General features: G+C 40.3%; 1 protein-coding gene across 1 annotated transcript in view; it reads right to left on the bottom strand.

Annotated features, from left to right (window-relative positions):
- Positions 1 to 6,189: 6,189 nt before the first annotated feature.
- The window catches only part of syt6a (synaptotagmin VIa), an 82,318-nt gene continuing 67,019 nt past the window's right edge, over positions 6,190 to 21,488 (bottom strand). The window contains exons 5-8 of the mRNA XM_030734100.1: positions 14,302 to 14,422; positions 13,151 to 13,322; positions 10,549 to 10,699; positions 6,190 to 6,847 (exon numbers count right to left, since the gene is read on the bottom strand). Coding sequence (XP_030589960.1) covers positions 6,776 to 6,847; positions 10,549 to 10,699; positions 13,151 to 13,322; positions 14,302 to 14,422 — 516 coding nt within the window. The 3' untranslated portion in view covers positions 6,190 to 6,775. The remainder of the gene's footprint in view (positions 6,848 to 10,548; positions 10,700 to 13,150; positions 13,323 to 14,301; positions 14,423 to 21,488) is intronic.

Here is a 21,488-nt window from a genome sequence, read left to right as displayed (position 1 = left end):
AAATTAAAAATCGTGGAAGTAACTCAACATACTCAATGGAGGCCTTTTCTTCAGGTCATTTCCCCACTACTTGGGGAAAAGCCAATAATATTAACCCCTTATTACTTATTACTTTTATTCACTCTCACAGACACCGATCCAGCACAATCAATAACTGAAGGCCACGTTCATTATTCCTGCACGGTAACACAGTATTAGATGGCTATCAAAGGCTTTCAGAAGCTTTTCAGTCACCCTACAGAATTTATACATAGCAAATACAGTACACAGCTCAGCAAGCATCTTAAATATAAACCAACATAAAGCAAACAAAACCATGAAAATGCCATTCAGCTTATTAGAGCCTGTCAAGTCCTAACTGCTGTTTGGTGTGTGTGTGCACGTGTGTGTGTCCACCCCTCATTTAATTTGATCATTTGATTCAGTCAGAATCCCATTTCCTCCGCGCTCATTCCTGCTTGTTAAGCTGCTGGCTGTGTTGTCATTATATGGTGTGTTTGCCAGAAAACTCGCAGCACAGAGCCTATTTTGCAGAAGTCTTTTAATCAAAGAAAAGAAAATCATGTCACAGAACTGATAACACATCACGCCCCGTGGGAGAAAAAAAAAACAACAAGCAATTTTCTGATGTGGATTTTCAGACTTGTTAAAACAAAAGAATGTGGTGGAAATACTGTATGCCATTTCAGTTTATTACACACTGGGTCACTCAGATTTTTGAGTCTCAATGATCTAAAAGGAACCCATAATAGACATTTGTCTGAACGAACAGTTTCTCAAACATTTCTATTATTACAAATACAAAATGTTCGATAAAAAACGTGAAATTCAGTGCTATCATAACAGTTGGAAGGGATACGAGATCATATCAAGAAACATTACAATATTAGGTGAAGCCAGAAGGTCTTTAAACAGTCCATAAACTGAGGCAGTTGATTAAACAGATTTTATCTACTATGAAAACACACCACACTGTTAGACCATCATAAAGCACATTTTATAAAAGAACAAACAGAAACTACATTATAATAATTCAACCACTTGTTTCAAATTTTACATTTAAATAAGATATTAGAAATCTATGAATAATGGCGTTAGTCTAGAGAGGGATTTCACCATTGAAAACGACGGTGGGGATGAGAGCAAATTTCAAATATCTGTGAAAGGAGTGTTGATGCTATGATGGATTACGTCAAGCACAAACAATAATCCACTGACTCATTCTCACTATAACAAGTGCCAATTAGAGAAATGCCACGGCTCTGTAGATGCTGACCTGTCCACCCATCAGCTGCCCCCGCTTTGTCATCTCAGCCTCTTGCAGAAACACGGCAGTACTAAACTGCTCACTGTAGGTAAACTTCCCATGAAGGAAATGGCTAAAACAGATCCTGCTGGATCTGCTGAATCCATCTGCCTGGCCCTGATTTTTCAATGACATTGTCACAGACTCTGATAAATAGCATGTTCATGGTGCAGCAGCCTGCAGCTGAGTTTAAATATTCCTTTCCCAGAGATGTCTAGACAGTTGTGTGCCATTGCCAAAAGCATTGTTAAATATCAGATTAAATTCGCTGCGGGCTGCCGTTGATATAATACAAAATTATGATTCAATAAATGGTCCTCATATCAGAAAAGAATTATCTGTACAAGCCCTACCAAATATAATATTTGAATGTTGCCTGTCAGCCTCCCTGCTTGACATTTACGCTCCATATTATCATGTCTGGTCTGTCTAAATGTGCTGATTTTAACTCCAGAAAATTATGAAATACTTTTTAATTCTGGTTACAAAGTTATACAGTGCTTCAATTAGCCATTATTATTATTATTATTTTTAATTAAAATGCATCCCTGGGTTTCTTGTTTACAAAGAGTTGTGTGTGAGCAGACAACAGGGAGGTAGAAAGCCATGGAATATCTTTATAACTTTAGGGGCATTTTTTAGTATTTAAAAATAAGGATTCACTTGCTAGAAACCAGTAAAATTCTAGGTGATTATAAAGTTCTCATTACCAGTGAGGATCCTCTTACATGAAAGTCGGGTCAGTATAAGACAGTGTGACCGAGGTCGAGGTCCATGTTATAAAAGCGGAGCGCACCCTCAGTGAGATGAGCATAAAGGAGAGACTGGCCAAATTTAAATTGTGTATTGTATATGTGTTCCTTTTTATCAGTGGGATTTCCTAACTTTATGGTTGCCACCTGACGTAAATGTACCACCTAATAATGTGTTTATTCCCCATGCTTTACTGTACAAAACGATGAACCATTTTATAAAAATTCATTCATTCTTTTCAGACCAGAAAACTAACACAGTTCTATGAGATGGAAGGAAGGTTTTCTGCCCCTTGTGTGTGAAGCCAAATTATGCTTTTGTCTCATCACAAAGCTCTTTTGAACCTCCATTACAAAGTATTTTCAATTAAAAACTTTTCAACTTAAGTTTCAAACTTGATCACAAGAGAGCAGACTCAAGGTCATTCCTGCAGCCAGCTAGGAATCATGAAATGGCTTTTAATAATTTTGTGTAATACCACAACAGTTTTTTTGCTGTTTGTGCTTCATTTTGCCCTGACAAAAAACTGCCTGCACAGCATGCTGTTTATCTGTAATTTTTATGATGATACATAAGCTGTTTTCACAAATGCACTTGAAGTGCTGGGTGCTAAGATTTTCTAGCATCGTGACGGAGAATATATAAAAACTCAAATAAATGTTTCTGTAGCATCAGACATCAGGTCTTTTAACCTGTCAGCTCCCAAAAAAAAATAAATCTGTACGATAATTGATTGTGCTGATTTGAGAACAGTGCAGCTAACAGTCTGGAAATTTTACAGCTTGTGAATGATTGTTATGTGTCCTGCACGAGTCAGTCAGCACCTTTGTCTAAACCAAAAGGTATTATTTCCAACACTTCTGATTACTTCCTATTGTGTGCTACATGTGAGAAAGGACAACTTAGACAATTTCCTGAACTGAGTCTCCTGATATTTTTAAGTTCATGTGTGAAAACTGCTGTAGAGTGAAGTCACAAAGGTTGAGGCTTTTTTTTTTTTCCTTAAGAGTTAATAATAAGATTTGAAGCTAAACCATAGACTGTAAATAAAAGATGTACATACCTTCTTGGTTTGAAAAGTGAAGTCAATTCTGAAAATGGTTTAAAGATGTGCTCTTTCTAATGGTTAGCAGAGGACTGCTCCTGTGGCTGCTAAAGAGCTGAATGTGTGACCTCAGTAAACACTTTATCAAAGAGGCCTCAGTCACCAGTTTCAAGTCTTATTGAATGCAATATAATATTTATTTCTCCGCCGTGAATTGCCACCTTATCATGGTGGAGGAATTTGTTTGCCCCAGTGATTCCAGGGGCTATGTTGTCTGGGGGACCTTTGCCCCCTGTTAGGGTCTTCCCAGGCAAATTGGTCCTGGGTGAGGGGCCAGACATTCTCCAACAATTCCAACAACCCTTATGGCAGATACAACAAGGGACCAGTTTACCCTGCCTGACATAGGGTTACTGGAACCTGGAGCCAAGCCTGGGGGAGGGTACTCAAGGGAGAGCGCCTGGTGACCAGGCCTTAACCCGTGGTGCCCATGGGCCCGCCCTCCTGTAGGCCCACCACCCACAGGAGGCACTGTAGGGGTCAGGTGCAGTGTGGACCGATCCCCGGCTATCAAGACTCACTTTTGGAACATGGAACGTCACCTCTCTGGTGGGGAACGAGCCTGAACTAGTATGTGAGGTTGAGAGATACCGGCTAGTTATAGTTGGGCTCACCTCAGTGCACAGCCTGGGTTCTGGAACCAGTCTCCTGGAGAGGGGCTGGACAGTCTGTCTGGACTCTCACTGACAGTCTGTCAGTGAGAGGTGGTGGGCTGGGGTGGGTATCCTTCTATCACCCTGGTGCCTGTATGCTGGCATTTCCACCAGTGGATGAGAGGGTTGTTTCCCTGACTGTCATCCAAATGACAGTTCAGAGTATCCAGTCTTCTTGGAGTTGCTGGGCAGAGTGTTTGAGGGTGCACCATCTGGTGCGTTGAAGTCTTCTACTGGGAGACTTCAACGCTCATGTGGGCAATGACAGTGAGACCTGGAGGGCTGTGATTGGGAGGAATGGCCTGCCTGATCTGAACCCAAGTGGTGGACTTATGTGCAAACCACAGTTTGTCCATAACAATCACCGTATTTGAGCATGAGGGCGTTCATGAGTGCATGTGGCACCAGGACACCCTAGGTCACAGGTCGATGATCGATTTTGCACTCATATCATCAGATCTGCAGCTGTATCTTCTGGACACTCAGGTGAAGAGAGGAGATGAGCTGTCAACTGATCACCACCTGGTGGTAAGTTGGATCAGGTGGAGGGGGAGGATGCTGGACATACCTGGCGCATCAAAACATATTGTGAGGGTGCACTGGGAACACCTGGCAGAGGCCCCAGTTCGCAAGATCTTCAACTCCCACTCCGGCAAAACTTCGACAGCATTCCGAAGGAGGCTGAGGACATTGAGTTCAAATGGACCATGTTCCGCACCTCTATTGTTAAGGCTGCTGTACAGAGCTGTGGCTGCAAGGTGGTTGGTGCCTGTTGTAGTGGTAATACTTGAACCAGATGGTGCACACCAGAGGTGATAGGAGCCATCACGCTGAAGAAGGAGTCCTATCAGGCTTGGGTAGCCTGTAGGATTCCGGAAGCAGCTGATGGATACCGAGCGGCTAAGCAGTGGCGGCTGAAGCAAAAATCATTACATATAATTCCAAAACACGAAGACGGTGATGGTAAAAATGCTCAGCTTGATGCTTCACAACAGGACTGTATTAACCAATGGGTAACATCATTATGTCCATTTTTTATATACAGTCTATAAGCTAAACACAATTGGAAAAAAATAAAACCCAAACCAAAAAAGACAAGAGTTGATAACTTGTCCAAGACAAGTGAATGCTTAATTAAGCCAACACTCGTTATTTAGTCTTTGCTGTGTGTGAGAACTGTGAGAGGGCTTAATTGAGTGAGTGAAATTGCATCATCAGCACTTCCACTAATTTCTGTAAGCAGATGACTGCGTATACACTGGCAGCAGAACTGCAGCTGGATGCTTGTGTGTAAAGTCAGTACAATAAAGCAATGCTATCATCCAAATTCAAAACTGTAACTTGGTACAGCATCTGGTGTAAAGGCAGTTGTTTCAAACACGTCAAAGATGTGTACTGCATGGATACACAAACTGTATCAGCTCAGCTGGGCTTTTACAAATCTTATTTCCAACTAAAACTCGAATTACTGTAAAGAGAGCTAATACTACCCAGGGACCAATTAAAGTAATAATACTGATACAGATCAAAATTTCTTTTTTCTTATCACATCAAATATCCTCCATAAGCCACATATTACAGATCCAACATCATTTATCCCCGTACAGGGATCTCTTAGTATATTTAGACAGAATTAACATCAAGAAAGTTGAATGTTTCTAAAAAGGACTTTCTTCTTTTCATTTAGTTTTTTAATCATTACCACCAGCAAGGCTACATAAATTTAAAATGTCTTTTTTTTTTTTTTTAAATCTAGCCTTAGCATTATATTAGATAAAACATACATACAGTACAGTAACCAGCAGATGCCTGTACATAAAGCTATACACATCCACCAAAATCAGATTTTAAAAAATGTGACAGAAGTGGTTTGGAAAAGTGTCTTTCTCGGAAGGAAAACATGAGCATTGGTGCGAGTTTTCACCTGGAAGAGAGGGTGAGATTGCTCAAAAGCGAACATCAATCAGAGAAAGAGGTAAGGGTGTGTAAAGTGTGCTCTCAATATCCCTGTTTACAGAAACCTTTGCGGATCCCTCGATGAAAAGTCTGTCAGAATTCTATTTTGTCTTTTAAAATCTGGCTGTGTCTTTGTCAGGTAATTTAAGCTCCTACCTCTTGTATTGAAAACTGACAAAGACCCAAAAAAGTCTGCACTGCAGCCAATTTGCTCTTCTGTGAATCCCAATAATCCTGCTGTTTTTCTTCGTTGTCATGTAAAGCGGCTGCTTTTGAAAACACACTAAAGCTGCAATTTGTCAGGCTGAGAATATATTAGTTTCAGTCTGAGCCGGCCTCTCCTTGATAAGCTGGAGATCTGATAATTGCTTTTGTTAATGATGAAACTGGAAGTACAGCTGGAGCGTCACAAACAATAACGAATAGTAGAGTGGTTCTATGTCTAATATTTTCAAAATGCTACACTCAGTATCGTTTATTCTTATACAGCTGTAGAGTTTTGAAATAGCTTCAGATCCCTTATGATCTTCTCCTTTTCTACTGAAGCCGTATCCTCAGCTTCCCTCTGTGAAACTTCCGCTGCTTTCAGAGAGTGATATCCAACTGAGACAGCGTCTCTGCAGTGCAGTGTTGAATCTTCAGTGTTTGGAAAGTCTCCTGAGAGGACACTGGAATCAGCTCGCCTCAGCTCAGACGGTTCAGTATCAAATGTCTGCAGACTGCACGTCCAGCAAATGACTCTGGGCCATCACAACACCCACATTTCAAATTAAGGACCCTAAATTTTAACCCCAAAATAGAGTGGGCTTTACACAACTTGACTGAGAGTAGTCCTAGATCAGTTCTTGGGAGTGCTCAGAGACTAGACTTGAGGAAGGGAGAAATAGAGAGAGAAAGGGAGAGAGGATGGGGGTGCGTTTCTCCTCAATCAGACAGACAGGAAGTGGTTTATCAGGAGGAAGGAAACCCTCTTCTGAGCTGCTGGGTCACAGGTGGCTCTGCTCAGGGACTGGCAGGAGGCCTGGGTGAGGGGCAGGAACCCTGGCTGTCAAAACTGGCTGTCCTCGCCTTCCACTACAGGACACACAGACACAAGGCAGTGATTCATAACACATATGTTGCTTTGGCTGCTTTCAATACAGGTCAAAACAAAGGAGAGCACCAGTGTGTCAAGAACGTTCAGTAACTGGTAAAATGCATGAAACCTCGTCATAAAAAGTAAAATATCTCATCAGCATTTCTTCTTCTGTGCCTCAAAATGGTGAAATTAAAACAAAATAAAGCTCCTAATCACCTTCCTGTTATTGTCCTAAGTGTTATTTTATATATATATTTTTTGGAGCTGAAAACTTAATAGATTCACATCTAGCTGTAAAATGCCTTTATAATTTGGTTGTAATTATAATAGAAATAGAGAAAGCTGTAGTTATTATCTTTAGTGCTGGCTTGTGTATAATAAAACTTGACATCAAGTTTTGGAATGGCGGCGCCTATAACACTTTGTCAGAATTAAGCACTGAATTTGTTGCCCTGGGTTCAGCAATGTTGCATTTGATGGAAATGCAACACTGCTTCCTAAAGTTATTACTGTTTTTTAATTTGCTTCATATGTGTTCTGTTTGATTTTTGCTTCGTATAACCGCCTTTGCATTTAAAGTGGACCTACTGTAGAAGGTGTTTTCATTGTTTTCTGTCCTTATACACACAGCAGCCACTTCATTACAGTAGGTGCACCTTGCTTGTACTGAGGCTGGACCCCTATTTGTCTTCAGAATTGCCTTAGTTCTTCATGGCATAGATTCAACATGGTGCTGGAAACCTTCCCCAGAGTTTCTGGTCAATATTGACACAACAGCATCACACAGTTGCTGCAGATTTGTGGGCTGCACATCTATGATGTGAATCTCCCGTTTTACGACATCATCCCAAAGGTGCTCTATTGGATTGACATCTGGCGACTGCTGAGACTATTTGAGTACAGTAAACTCAATGTCATGTTCAAGAAACCAGTTTGAGATGAGCTGAGATTTGTGGTTTGTTATTCTGCTGGAAGCAGCCATCAGAAGATGAGTACAGTGTGGTCATAAAGGCAGGGATACGGTCAGCAATAATACTCAGGTAGGCTGTGGTGTATAATCAATAGGGTTTAATATTTTTCCCGAAAATGACATGAATCAAATCCCGGGAAATGACGAGCCATTTCCCGGGAATCCCGGGAAAAAGTTTATTTATTTATTTATTTTAATTAGGCCTTCTGTAGCCTGTGTCGGCCTTAACCTATTGTGATATTGTAGAGGTAGCTTTCCAGCTATGTCCTGTTATGCCCAGTAGGGGGCAACGTTGGCTTGATTAACGCAATAAAACCTACATCTCGGCATTTGAGTGCTCGAGCTATGCGGTGTTGTATCGTTCCTCAACACTCCCTTAACAAATATAATTCGAATATTCCTCCATTGTACATGGAATTATACCAAGATATTTTACAACTGCTGGTGCAAAACAATACGGTTCATCTCCACAGCATTGATAATGGCTCAGCCACGCTGTCGTGGCGACATCTGTTACACTGTATCTCCACCAGTGGAACGCTGTAATAGTCATTGAAAAGTTAACTACCGTACTACACTATAATATGGCATAACACAGGGCCTTGAGTAATGCACTACGACTTGGTCATTGCCATTCTGGCAACAGCAAATTTATAACACCGTGTCTGAGGGTTAAAGTAGGTTCGCTGTGAATCGTCTTTTGAAAAACTGGCCAATCCTTATAGCCTAAAAAATATACATTTTACTCAACTCCATTTTAAAAGCGAAATATGTTAAAGCAATCTATTTCATGATAATTTCTTCACCCATTAGGCCCGTATCCTAATTCATGGTTGTTAGTAAGCGGCTGCAAACGAGGAAAAGAAACACTCGAAGTTAAACAGATATTTCTTTATTGTTCAGGGCAGGCATATTTTATAGGCTATATAATGCAATATAACAATATATAATAATATAAAATTATATAATACAAAATACCTTAGGGTAAACACATTGCCTACGATTTTAACAAATTAAAGAGGAAAAAAGTACAACTGTGTAATACCTCTATTAAAACGCTTGCGATGAAGGCTGAAGCCTTAAACGGAGGCTGAACGTGCCTGAAATGAAGAGTAATGCTTTTCGCATTAAACGAACCCTTCTCTCAATATTTCCTTAAATTTAACATTCTGAAGCTTTCTTTTCTTTCTGAAAGTCAAATCGACGCGCGCGACTTTTTTCCCGGTTTCCCGTCTAACGTTTCCCGGGAAACGGGAAATGGTTCTGATCGCATTTCCCGGGAATCCCGGATCCCGGGATTAAACCCTAATAATCAATGATCAATGATCAATCATCTTGTAATACAGGGCCGAAAATGTGCCAAGAAAATATTCTTCTTATCGAATTTTGTTGAGCCTGCGGGAACTGTAGCCTCAATTTCCTGTTCTTAGCTGACAGGAGTGGTGAAAATGCATCAAGTTTATTCTAGATTAAGCACTGGCACAATGCTTGTGGGAAAGATTTAGTAGAGGTCTTATTTGAGTTTCTGCTGCCTTCCTAGCACCTTAAAGCAGTTTGGCCATTTAGCTGTGACCTCTGGCATCAACAAGACATTTTCAACCAGAGAGCTGCCGCTCACAGGATATTTTCTCTTTTTCGATCATTCTCTGTAAACCCTAGAGATGGCTGTGAGGGAAAATCCCAGCAGATCAGCAGTTTCTGAAATGCTCAGACCACCCTGTCGGGAACCAACAGCCATGCCGCATTCGAAGCCACTTAAATCACCTTTCTTCCTCATTCTGGTACTTGGTTTTAACTTCAGCAGGTCATCTAGATGGTGTCTACACGCCCAAAAGCATCGAGTTGCTGCCATGTGATTGGCTGATTAAATGTTTGTGTTAACAGGTGTAGCAAAGTGTATATGCAAATAAGCCCAGGGTTCAGACTGTTCTAAAAGTTCCATTTCAGAAGGTTTTTTTCCACTCTTGGCTCTGCATAATGTCAGCGAGAGGGGACTTCGTTAATATAGTGTAGCTCTAATTATGAGCATAGAAGCCCCACCCAAGTTCTGTTCAATTTTCTCTTTGATTGGTCAGCCAATCACAAGAAAGTTGGTTTAAACTTTAAACCAACTTTAGGGAGGCTCATTAGAGACAGTGGATCAACTGACAGGCTGCACCAAAGCCCAGTATAAGAAAAGCAAGGATTACTTTTTATCTAAGAATGAAAATACGGAGTTGGAAACCAAGCGCAGTGGGCCACCTTTTGAATAAATGGGAGAGTTTCAAACAAAAGTAACAATAATAAGAATATTTTAAACATGGCCATTTTTGTCACCATTATGATCTTTTGGTATAAAAATGATGTAATTTCAAGTCTTGACTTCTTTTGACTCCTACTTGTAAAGCACACAGGAAACATAAGACTGTGCTACTTATTAGCTGCTTTTCTTTGCTTTGGCTTTTAGAGATAACAGTATGCCTCAATAAGCAGTTTGCCAGTTGCCGCTACAGAGAGCACTGATAAATAACACAAATGACTAACTTTAAACTTCATTTCCAAAGCACAGCGACGACCTTTGCTGTAACCTCGAGCAGTAGTTTTCCTACCTCAAGTCTCTCCTTCAGAGCCCGTCACAGTTCAACGCCTCTTCCCTACAGCAGTGTTCCTTAAGTAGGCTGAGAATTACCAACTCATTCCTCATCCAAAATCATAAACATGTACAGAGTAATCCATCTTTAAACTTACCTCCTTCTCAGATTTCTTGGGCTCCAGCAGGGGGTGCCAATGTGCAATGGGCTTCCGCGGATAGGCCAGCATTTCGTTCCAGTGGTCCCTGCCAAGTCCCTCAGCACTGCATCCAACCCTCATCACACCAATGATCTCATTATGACCTACCCTGTGGGGACACACACACTGGTATGAGTAAGTCTGATTTAACTTGACGTGACATCTCATACATCACATGGTTTATAACTGTAAGATGTCCATTTTTGTAATCAGAGGAGACACAAATCTGAGCGTGGTTGTCCCGCCAGTTGATGTGGTGGATCCGCAGCTGATTGTCTCCGTGAAAGTAGAACTGATTCGCTTCAGAGCTGATCTCTGTATCGTTAATAATGTGAAGTGTAAATGCAAGCAACACATAATCCCATAGATTATTTGCACCACCGGATTGAATCCTGACAGAATAGCAGACTGTAAAGAAAACACTTTTAATCCTGGTACTGTTCTGTTAATAAGAAAGATAGAATATGACTTAACACGTGCTTTTTCTAGCAGCTGTCTGAAATATATTCAATTTTCCCCCTTTATCTTCAGTTTCTGAATAACTACAATTCTTCCCCCCCAAATTGCTTGTGCCTCATCAAAAACATCTCCTGCAGCACTTCATCCCAAGTATTTAGTTATTATGGGACCACAATAACCTTTGAAATTCAAAAAAGTCAAAAAAGAAAGGAGGGACAGGATCAGAAATGAGTATATCAGAGGGACAGCTCAGGTTGAGACACAGCTAGAGAGGCAAGGCTGAGGTGGTTTGGATATGTGTAGAGGCGGGATAGTGGAAACAGAGGATGTTGAAGATGGAGCTGCCAGGGAGAAGATTTGTGACTGTAGTGAGAGAGGACATGCAGACGGTTGGTGTGACAGAAGAGATATGGACAATGGTTAGGGTGAGGATGGAGGCATGATGATCTGCTTTGGTGATCCCTAAAGGGAGCAGCCGCATAAAGATGATACAAGACATCTAATATGTCCTGTTCTAGATGTGATGCAAGCAGTCTCCTTTCTAGGCATGGACACAAGTTCAGATCTGTTGTTGAGGTCTCCATTCCTAGCTGAGAGCAGCCTGCAGCTGTGCAGTGGTCATTAGCTGTGGTTACCTCTGATGAACATGTCGACCCAGCATTTAGTCGCAGGCTTGTTCAGTATCAGACACATTGGGACTAAATGCTGGCAAAGGAAGTGTCTGGATATGTTCCAGATCTATAAAGCGCTACTCTTGTAGTGTGGCGACAGGCATTGCCTTGCTGAAACAGCTGCAAGGAAGGGTGCTGCTATGGGAATGGCAGAAGTACAGGTTGTAGCACCTCATCTCAGTACCTCTGTCCAGTTAAGATTTCCACCAAGAAAACCAGTTCACAGATGGTGAACATTCAAGAATGCAGCAACAACTAAAACATGCATGCCGGTATCCATCATGTTAATAGACCGTCTGCGGTCAGATTCACTCAGTTGCGGTGAGGTGTCACTGATGATAATGTTGTGCATGCACTGCTCTATTGTGTTCTGAACCAATTTTGAAGTGTACAAGTGCTAACTGTACTGACTAAAATCAGCCAATCAGAACCAAAACCTACTCACAGAATATGTTTGGGTTTTTGAAGACATTAAAATGATGCACTGAGAAATGGATTCAAAACAAAGATTGAGAACATATTTCATGACATGAAACCTTTTTTTTTTTTTTTTTTTGACTAGTATAGCTTCAGTGTACCAACAAATAAATACTTAAAAATCCTTCAATTTTTCAGCTATTAAATCACTTTGACAGGGGCAACGTAGATGAACTTCTTTTTATGATTGTTCATTTTAGACAATTGTTTTTTTTTGTTAATCTGCCCATTTATTTTTCATTTATTCTCTTTCATGTCTTTTACTGTTTAGTGTTATCTAAAGCGCTGTGCCTCGACACAGAGCAGTTTTTGTGATTAGTGTTTAAGGCTCGTAGGTTGCGTGAGTATGATTGTGTGAGTGGGTTGTGTGGGTAAGCTGCAAATTAATTGCCCTTTTTTTTTTCAATAAAGTTATCTGAATCTGAACCAAAATCATCCTTTTCATTCAAACTCAGCTATTGTTCCAGGCAAATGAGCTTATCTCAGTGCAAGCCTACATCAGCTGATTTTCATAGCTGAGTCGCTTCTGCACAACCTACTGGCGAATCTTATATGGGGGGTACTTATTAAGGTGCTACAACCTGCACACAGTTGCTGCAGCTCATGCAAACCACTTTGCAACCCACCTCCACTCCTTCATTTCATGCTATTTCTGACTTAATCAGTGTAATGTCTGCTGCCATTAGTGCCTGCGCTGTTCCTCTGTGTAGAGGGTGTGGAAGGACAAGGAGGTCCCAGGAATAACAGCCTTATTCTCACCAAATTGGCCTTTAAAGAATTATAACCACTACACTTGGACACTTATTACATTTATTTCTGCTTCTATCAGTCGAGCCATCACAACTGCTGTGGTATCTTCAGATGTTCAATGAAAGGCTGAAAACACAAAATTATCATATTCATTATTATGGAATAAGTTATTTATCGCAGGTTCAGCTCAAGTAAATACGTACAAATCATAGTCCATGACAGAGATGTGCAGGCTGACGTGGTCCATACTGTCTGGTGGGATGTCAAAGATGATGGCCTCATTGTAGCTGGGATTCAGGGTGTTCTTTTTAATGCTCGTCTTCTTCTTTTTCAAACGTCTCCCATCACAGATGAGCGACACTTTCACGTAGGGATCTGATCGGTGAGAGGAGAAGAAGATAAACAAGGACAGAAAATGCGGCTTTATAATTGAATATCATTATGTTTGGACAGCCTCCAAGTTGTCGGTCTCTTTCAGGCGCTGCCAGAGCAGCAATTATCATGGAGATCAGGCTTCTGGCATTATTAAAAACAACAAAGCTTCAGTGGTTGCCTTAACTGCCGAAACATCTTCAAACATATTCGATGAATACCGTGTTAACAGTATTAACATGAAAGCAACTCTGGGGAACCAGGAATCAGTAATGTAGATGAGTCAATGCCTAACCAAAGAGAATGGGAGGCCATAGATATCTTCTAAAAAGCATGACTGAGCGTCTCCTGAATGCAGATTTCAGTCTTCATCTGTCAGTGATAAATCACTTTTTATGCGCTATTATACTAGTCATATGTAAGCTGCCTTAAAGAAAAAACAAACAACAAAAAAACAACAACAAACAGCCCATTATGCTTAAAGGCACAGTTCAATAGATTGAAATAATGGCAGTCAGCGAAATCCCTGAAAACTCAGAGGATTAAAATTGTGAATAACATAAAAAGAAATTTGAAATGTCATTAAACACGGGAGGAAAATTATCACATTCACTCTGAATTACACTTGAAGCCTGGCATTTAATGTGCGATAAATGTCACATTTTACAAGTGATATCAGTGTTGTAGAGAAATCGTTTAATAGAAAAGTGGAATGGCGGAGCATTAAAATAAACAGACCGCCTGAAACTATTTGCTGACATTGTCTTAATAATGGAAGTGCTTCATATTAATATTTACTGATATAAACAGAACGCAGCATTAGGGAGGCAAGCTTTCCACTGTTTGTTCATTTCATCTGACATGCTTACAAGTGGATACTCAAAGTAGGACCATTCATTTTGAGTCACTGCAGCTGTCACAACACAACACAACACAACACAACACAACACAACACAACACAACACAACACAACACAACACACCTGAGTATCCAGTGATGTCCATGGCCTTTAGGTTCCTGCACTTGATGACAGTAAGTGTAAGTCTGCCTGCAGTGGGCAGGTAGCATAGTGAGAACATGATCTCTCCAAGGTCAACACTTTCCTGTGGGAAAACACACACAGACACAAACACACAAACACACACACACACACACACACACACACACACACACACACACACACACACACACACACACACACACACACAAACACACACACACACACACACACACACACACACACACACACACACACACACACGTATGAATGTGAAAAAATCTCTTTTAGTTTCACACTGACATTCAGCACGGATGCTTCGATCCTGCGTGAAGTGATGTACACTAAGTGTATTGTCTCTCACTGAAGGTTTGTTTCTGGGATCAATGCTTAGATTCTGTTTAAAGTCAGCTCTTTGTAACCACTACAGCGCTCAGTGAAGCAAGGACTGCATAATGCACTACATCTGAAGATGTCTGATGGCCTGATGATTCGCACAGCTGAGACTAGCTACCTATATAGAGCGCAGATTACACATAAAAAATGCACTGAAGAGTAAATTTCATGCAGAATAATGCAACACTTGCCTTTGCATTTTTGGCTCAAAAAACAGCTGCATTGTGAGCCTGTTCTTGGATCTCTGCACCATTTGTTTCAGGTTAGATGCAGCAAAGATGCAGGTCTATTGTGAGCTTTTATCATATTTTATCATGAAGCATACTGCAGGTAGGAGAGTTGTATTGCATGCATTTTCTTTATAGTTCCTCTGTTTATAGGAGGACATTTTTATTTCGTTGTTAGAGAGATGACAGGATATGAAAGTGCAGATGGATATGAAACAAGGACAGTACTGCCCAAAAGGGAGCTGTAAGCACTAATAACCAACCTTAATGATGAATTTTCCTACTGGAAGAATCTAATAATTTCTAGACAGAAGCATAATACCATACATTTCTTAATTGATTGTTACATTATAAGATTGCTTACTGAGGCTCTACAGCCACCTTGAGGACTAATTGTAATCCCTGTCAATGCTTAGTCATTTGGCATGCTTCTACATTTCTTTGCATACATTTTACACTATGCAAGCAGCCCCCACAAAGGTCCACACTGTGTTTATTTCCTTAAGGCTAGACAGCTCTAAAAAAGACATGAGTGGAAGTTCATAAATCCTTTGATCTGTCTCAGCCTTTGCATTTGCAAACAATGAGAAAAACAGTCTCTGGAGCTTGAAAAAGGCGACTGGACTTCTTTTTGTTTCTTGAAGACGTTTCACCTCTCATCCGAAAGGCTTCTTCAGTTCTCAACCAAATGGTGGAGAGACCCAGGTATTTAAACCACCTCCAGGGGACTACACCCACAGGGGTTTAAATACCTGGGTCTCTCCACCATTTGGTTGAGAACTGAAGAAGCCTTTCGGATGAGAGGTGAAACGTCTTCAAGAAACAAAAAGAAGTCCAGTCGCCTTTTTCAAGCTCCAGAGACTACTATGACCTGGATGACTGAGAATCTACACAGACAATGAGAAAAACAGTTATGAATTATTAAAAGAATGGAAACCCATAAAGAAGAAAACATGTCCTCTGTATTTTACACCATTTGTTGATCATTTGGGAATGATTACATATGTAGTATTGTGGGGGGAAAAAAAGTTTATATTTACTGTATCTTACATTTGCAAAGAATGTCTGGGACACCGTCCATTCATCAAGGACATTTGGGCAATGCCACAGGTTCACAAGGACACAAAATAGTTTGAGAAACAATAAATATAAATGTACCTTTTTTTATTAAATTAGTTAAATGAATTAGATTTGACCTGTTTACTGTGAATCTGTGACTTCCATTTCCAGTGTTTTATTATGTGCATGGGAAGATGCTAATGTTTCAGAATTATATGACGCTAATGTGTTTGGTATGATGTGACCAGCTGGCAATTGGACTCAGTGGTTTCCAATCAAGCCCTAAATTATTAACAATGTGCACCTGCAGACTAAACCATGTATGGGGTGACTAACAGTACATGCCTCACTTTCCACTGAGAAAAACACAGCATGGACTGAAATATTTGCACTCTTTCCAAACTTTTTTTTTGTTTCCATAGATCTGTAATTTATCAAAAAGAAATATTTAAAATCCAGACTCTTGTTTTAACTCCTTTTGTGTTCTCTTTGTGAAAGCCTTCACTTTGTGCAGCATTTATTTCAGCTAAGAGTCGTGAAATTGCGAGTTTTTCAGTTTTGCATGAGTTTAGTTGTAAGTCAAATAATCTGGGAGGGTGGGGGAATTAATTTTGACCTGATAAATGTCAAGACACCATGAATGTCTCAGTTAAGTTTTAATGCCAATCCATCCAATAACTGTTGAGGCATTTCATTCAAAACCCAAATGTCGACTTCATGAAGTCTCAAGAGGAAAAGTCAGGTCACTGTTGTCAGCAGAATTTATCCCCTGGGGACCATTAATTAAACTTAATCCCACATTTTTCAGTTTGTCCACAGACTGTCCCTGTCGCAGTCCCTGCGACTCGTTCAGCTAGTGGCCACTCATGATATTGCAGCCGGCAAAACTGTTTTTTTTTAACCCATCAACTACCATTACTAGAGGGTTTTTTTTTTTTTTTTTTACTTAGTTCAGTTAAATTTAGTCAGTTTAATCTTTTATGTAGCACCAATTTACACCAACAGTTATCTAAGGCACTTACTGTAATATTGTGAAGTAAAGACCTTACAATACAAAAGGGAATACCTACGAGCATCACTTGGTGACAGCAGGAAGGAAGAACTCCCATTTAAATGGAGGAGACCTCTGGCAGAACCAGGCACAGTGATTACAAACATTTGTTCCGAAAGACTAATGTGATCACTAAGGTAATGCTATTGTGTGTCTCAAAAATGTGCATAAGCATGTTCTATGGAAAATGTTTCATCTTGAAAATTCTTAATGTATAGGATGCTCCCATGACAGTCGAGGACAATGGTGAGTTATGGCAGCTCAGCTAAGTGAAGTTACAGACACATGTGGTAACATTTGAGCTTTGGAGGAGCAGTATTCACAGACGGTCTCACTTTTGCAGAGTGGGAGGAAGTGGTGTCAAGTCATACGTCTTTGTCCATGATTTGGACCAGAGTTGCAAACTGATCACTGCCATTCCCATCAATTAGAATTATTAGAATTATTAGATCCATATCAACGCCAACAGAATTCGGCTATTTAAGTGAGTAAAGGAAGTTCAACACTTCCACATAACGTCCTTGAGGACATCCAGCTGGATTACATTGTTTTAATTACAAAATTATGACTGACTTCCTGATCAGCACTATGATGCCAAAGAGAATTTCATTTTTGCTGTTGTCAAAACTTTGGATATGTTACCAGATTGTTGCCAACAGCGGTAAATCCAAACAGAGGATGTTGAGTTTACAGAGGAGGACTCCAGTGTAATCAAACTGTCAGTGAGTCTTAGAAACAGGTTTGTACCATTAAGATCTCTAATATAAGAATGTTTTCTATGTTTCAGATTACCTTACAGACAAAAACTTCCCAAGCACAGCAGATGGTCCTGTGTTGAGTCCCTACTGAGCTAATAGTCTCAAGAAGAATGAGTGTCCTGTTATCTGTCCTGTGTGAGTTATTAGTCCAAGTATTAAGGTTGCACAGACCCCTAATCACCTTAAATGAGCCCAGAGAGAACCGCACTGATTGGCAAATCCCGACACGTCTGTCTGAGTGCTGCAGTCTTAACGTCTCCTCAGACGTACAGCTGAGATTTGGCTTTCTGTGCTGCGGATGTGAGGGATTGTGCTTGAAGGGTGTGAAGGTTTAGCCATAATGTGAGAGCACAGCAGAAATGTCAGGCGTTGTAAAAGCATAAAGTGACACTTTGATTGTTCTTGTAGAAACGCAGGCTGTTTTGGTGCCAGTCAGTAACATCTGCACTGCATTAATCATTTCTCAGGCACGCTTTGGCACTAGAAGTCAGTGTGCTTCTTTAGTGCACATTAAAATCTCTAAACAAGAAGTGGATGGGTTTCCTTAAAGTTTTGTTAACACAATCACTGTTTAGTTATTTTACTCAAAGCCAAAGACCTCACGATGGCCTGATGAAAAGAAGGGGAATCACCGCTCTGCACTCTGGGGCTCGGTGCTAACTTGGAGATGAAACGATGTTAAATCAGAGCACTTGATTAAAGCTGTTTTCACACAAGTAATGCAACATTTATAGGTCACCCAGAGGAGCATAAGGCACTCCAGTCAGGCTCAACATGCCAGCTCCCTAGTACAAAGGTGTGTGTGATGTCCAATTAAGCCTGTATGTGTCTGTCTTGAGAATTCATGGTGAGTGAGTGTGCATGCTGACATCCATCATGTTAAACCAATTTTTTTTCTTTTTTTCCCAGCAGTGACAACATGTCTGACACAGACAAACTCCAAAACCTGGAGCTGATTCTGCCGACATTCTCAAGCCTTTATGTGCAAAAAAAACCCAACAAAAAAACGCTTTTGACTCAAATTGTTAAAGTGAGGATTTGCTGTGAGGCTTGACACTTGATGGCAAAATGCTAAAACTGGACTTGGTGACCTGTCTGCAGACCCATAAGTGAATGAATGCTCTGCTGAATGTGCTGAATGTTTCTCACTGCAGCCCTGAAAACTTTCCGAAAGTCATTTACTTATCTCATTTTAGTTGTTCAAAATCCCTGATTTTTTGTTTTTGATAAACATTCAGTGTTATTAATTTGTTTCCATTTGGATTCATTTTTTAACCCTCTGAGGTCTGATGGTAATCCTGACCCTATTTGAACCCTGTATTTTGGAGAATTTATTTTTATGTGAATAATTTTTGATGTGTGTGAGTTAGAGTCATTATCTTTGTTGTTACTTGATTACAAGACTCTGGAGAACAATTTAACAAAAATTACATAATAATTAATAATAATTACATCTGATTGCCTAGGATTACAATCAGTGTTAGGATTTGGATCATCACCAATCAAAAGGTTAAACAAACTTTAAAACAAAGTTGAAACATTCGTATAAACAAGAACATGTTAGCGCACAAACATACTCTCACTGGTCATTTTATTATGTATATCTTGTTACTATTAGGTTGAACCCCGTTTTGCCTTCACAACTGCCATGGGACACAGATATGTTCTGCGGCATATAATATTTTTAACAAGTGGTTATTTGAGTTACTGTTGCCTTCCAATCAGCTTCCAATCTAGCCTTTCACCTCTGGCCTCAGAGAACTGCTGCTCACTGGATATTTTCTCTTTTTCAGACCACTCTCTATAGACCCCAGAAATGGCTGTGTGGGAAAGTCCCAGTAGATCAGCAATCAATCATGTCACCTAAATCACCGTTCTTCCCCATTCTGAGGCTTGGTTTGAACTTTATCAGTTGTTCTTTAAAATGTCTTCATGCCTAAATGCACCAATTTGCTGCCATGTGATTGGCTGATTGGATATTTGCATTAGGAAGCATTTGAACAGGTGTACCTAACAAAGTGGCTGTTGAGTGTAGTCTTGTTTTATCCTGTTTGTTTTTTACGGTCTCCCTTTTCTCTCCACTTCCAACCCCCCAAAGGTCAGATGTTGGGGGGGTTGAAGCAGGTGGCAGCCCCTCCCCGAGCCTATTTCAGCACTCTTCCTGGTAAAAGGTAGTTCTTCCTTCCCACGTTCACCATTCTGATTGTTGAGGTTCCTTTTATAATATCATATAGCTCTTACTTTACTACATAAAGCACAGTGAGATGACTGCTGTTGTGAACTGGTGATATTAACATAAAACAGAATTGAATTTGAGTGACTCAAAGTATTTCCTTGTCTCTACAAGTCATTTACTGTCTTTACATTGCTTCATATTCTACCCTATGGATGTTTTATTACAATGAATTTGGCTTTTAGTCACAGTCACATCTAATAAATTATGCTACTTATCAGCCTGTAATGACCTTCCCAGAATAGTCCGTTTACACTGAACACACATGAGAAATAGTCTGAAGTGACTAAGTATCTGGTCTCCTCTGGATTCTTTATAAAAGTCGTGCTTGTGGGTTGGTGTTATTGATGACTATCGCTCATTGATCTGTGAACTGAGGAGAGCTGCTCGTTGTTTTTCTTGCTGTGCCTCGCTCTGCTCAATACTGCTGTCTTTTCCGCTCATTAAGCTGCAGAGTGTTGTACACAGTCTCACATCGAACACAACTTCATACAGTATTTGTTTTTAGTTTTAGCTACCCCCCCCCCCCCCCCCCCCAACAACCCCCACAACCATCTGTGCATTCTTTAAGTTGCCAATCTTGAATTTAACATGAGCAAGGGATTTTGTCGTAAAATCATTTGGTGGTTCAATAAAGTTTGTGTGCCAAGGAGAAGACTGCTTGCTTTTCTGCCCACTAAGCGATAATGTTGAGATTACTGAACAACCCCCGAAGAAGTCCAACAACTGGAGGAGGAGTGGGGGTGGAGGGGCTTAGGAGAGATATAAGGGATCCGAGGAGGTGATAAAATGATGATGACCTAACGCCGTGCCAGAGACAAGAAACAATATATTCCTAAAAATGGCCCCTGGACATTGACAGCAAGTAACAATGCCTGCATGAGTGAGCAGTGAGTCAGAAATATGGCTTTACATAAATTTTTATTCTAGGCTTTGAAGCTCAAGGATCTGTTGGGGAATAATGATTTCTTGCTACTAATTTATTTATTAGCCTAGAATGTAGTGAAATTTTAAGGATTCTGGGCCCTGTTTGCTAGTGATGATGGAGCATGACCACAAATGCAGAGAGCTTCTCAAGGAAATCAGATCGTCTGTGTGGATGGAGCACTGAGGCGAAATGAAAGCACACAGCATCCAAAACTGGCAGCCAGAAGCTGACGGTGTGCTTGGTTTCAAATGCTATCAATTTACAGTATTCCATTTGCATCACAACTAAACTATGATAATTTTTAATTTAAAAATTATTTGATTTAGTCATTATTGTATCATTGCATGTTATTTTATAAATGGGACAGTGCCAGTTTGTTGTCATGGACCCTGGGTTTTGTGCCTGTGTTTTGAGTTTTGTATTCTTTGCAGATAGCAGATATTTTCTGGTTGGCTTCTTCTCAGGTTTTCTTAGTTTTAGTTTTGCTGCTTTTTGCAGTCTAGTTTCTGCTTGTGATATA

This window comes from Archocentrus centrarchus, chromosome 7 (genome assembly GCF_007364275.1).
Source record: "Archocentrus centrarchus isolate MPI-CPG fArcCen1 chromosome 7, fArcCen1, whole genome shotgun sequence".
In the NCBI taxonomy this organism is placed as follows: Eukaryota; Metazoa; Chordata; class Actinopteri; order Cichliformes; family Cichlidae; genus Archocentrus; species Archocentrus centrarchus.
Note: the sequence above shows the minus strand (reverse complement) of the source record. Positions and strands in the feature narration are given on the sequence as shown.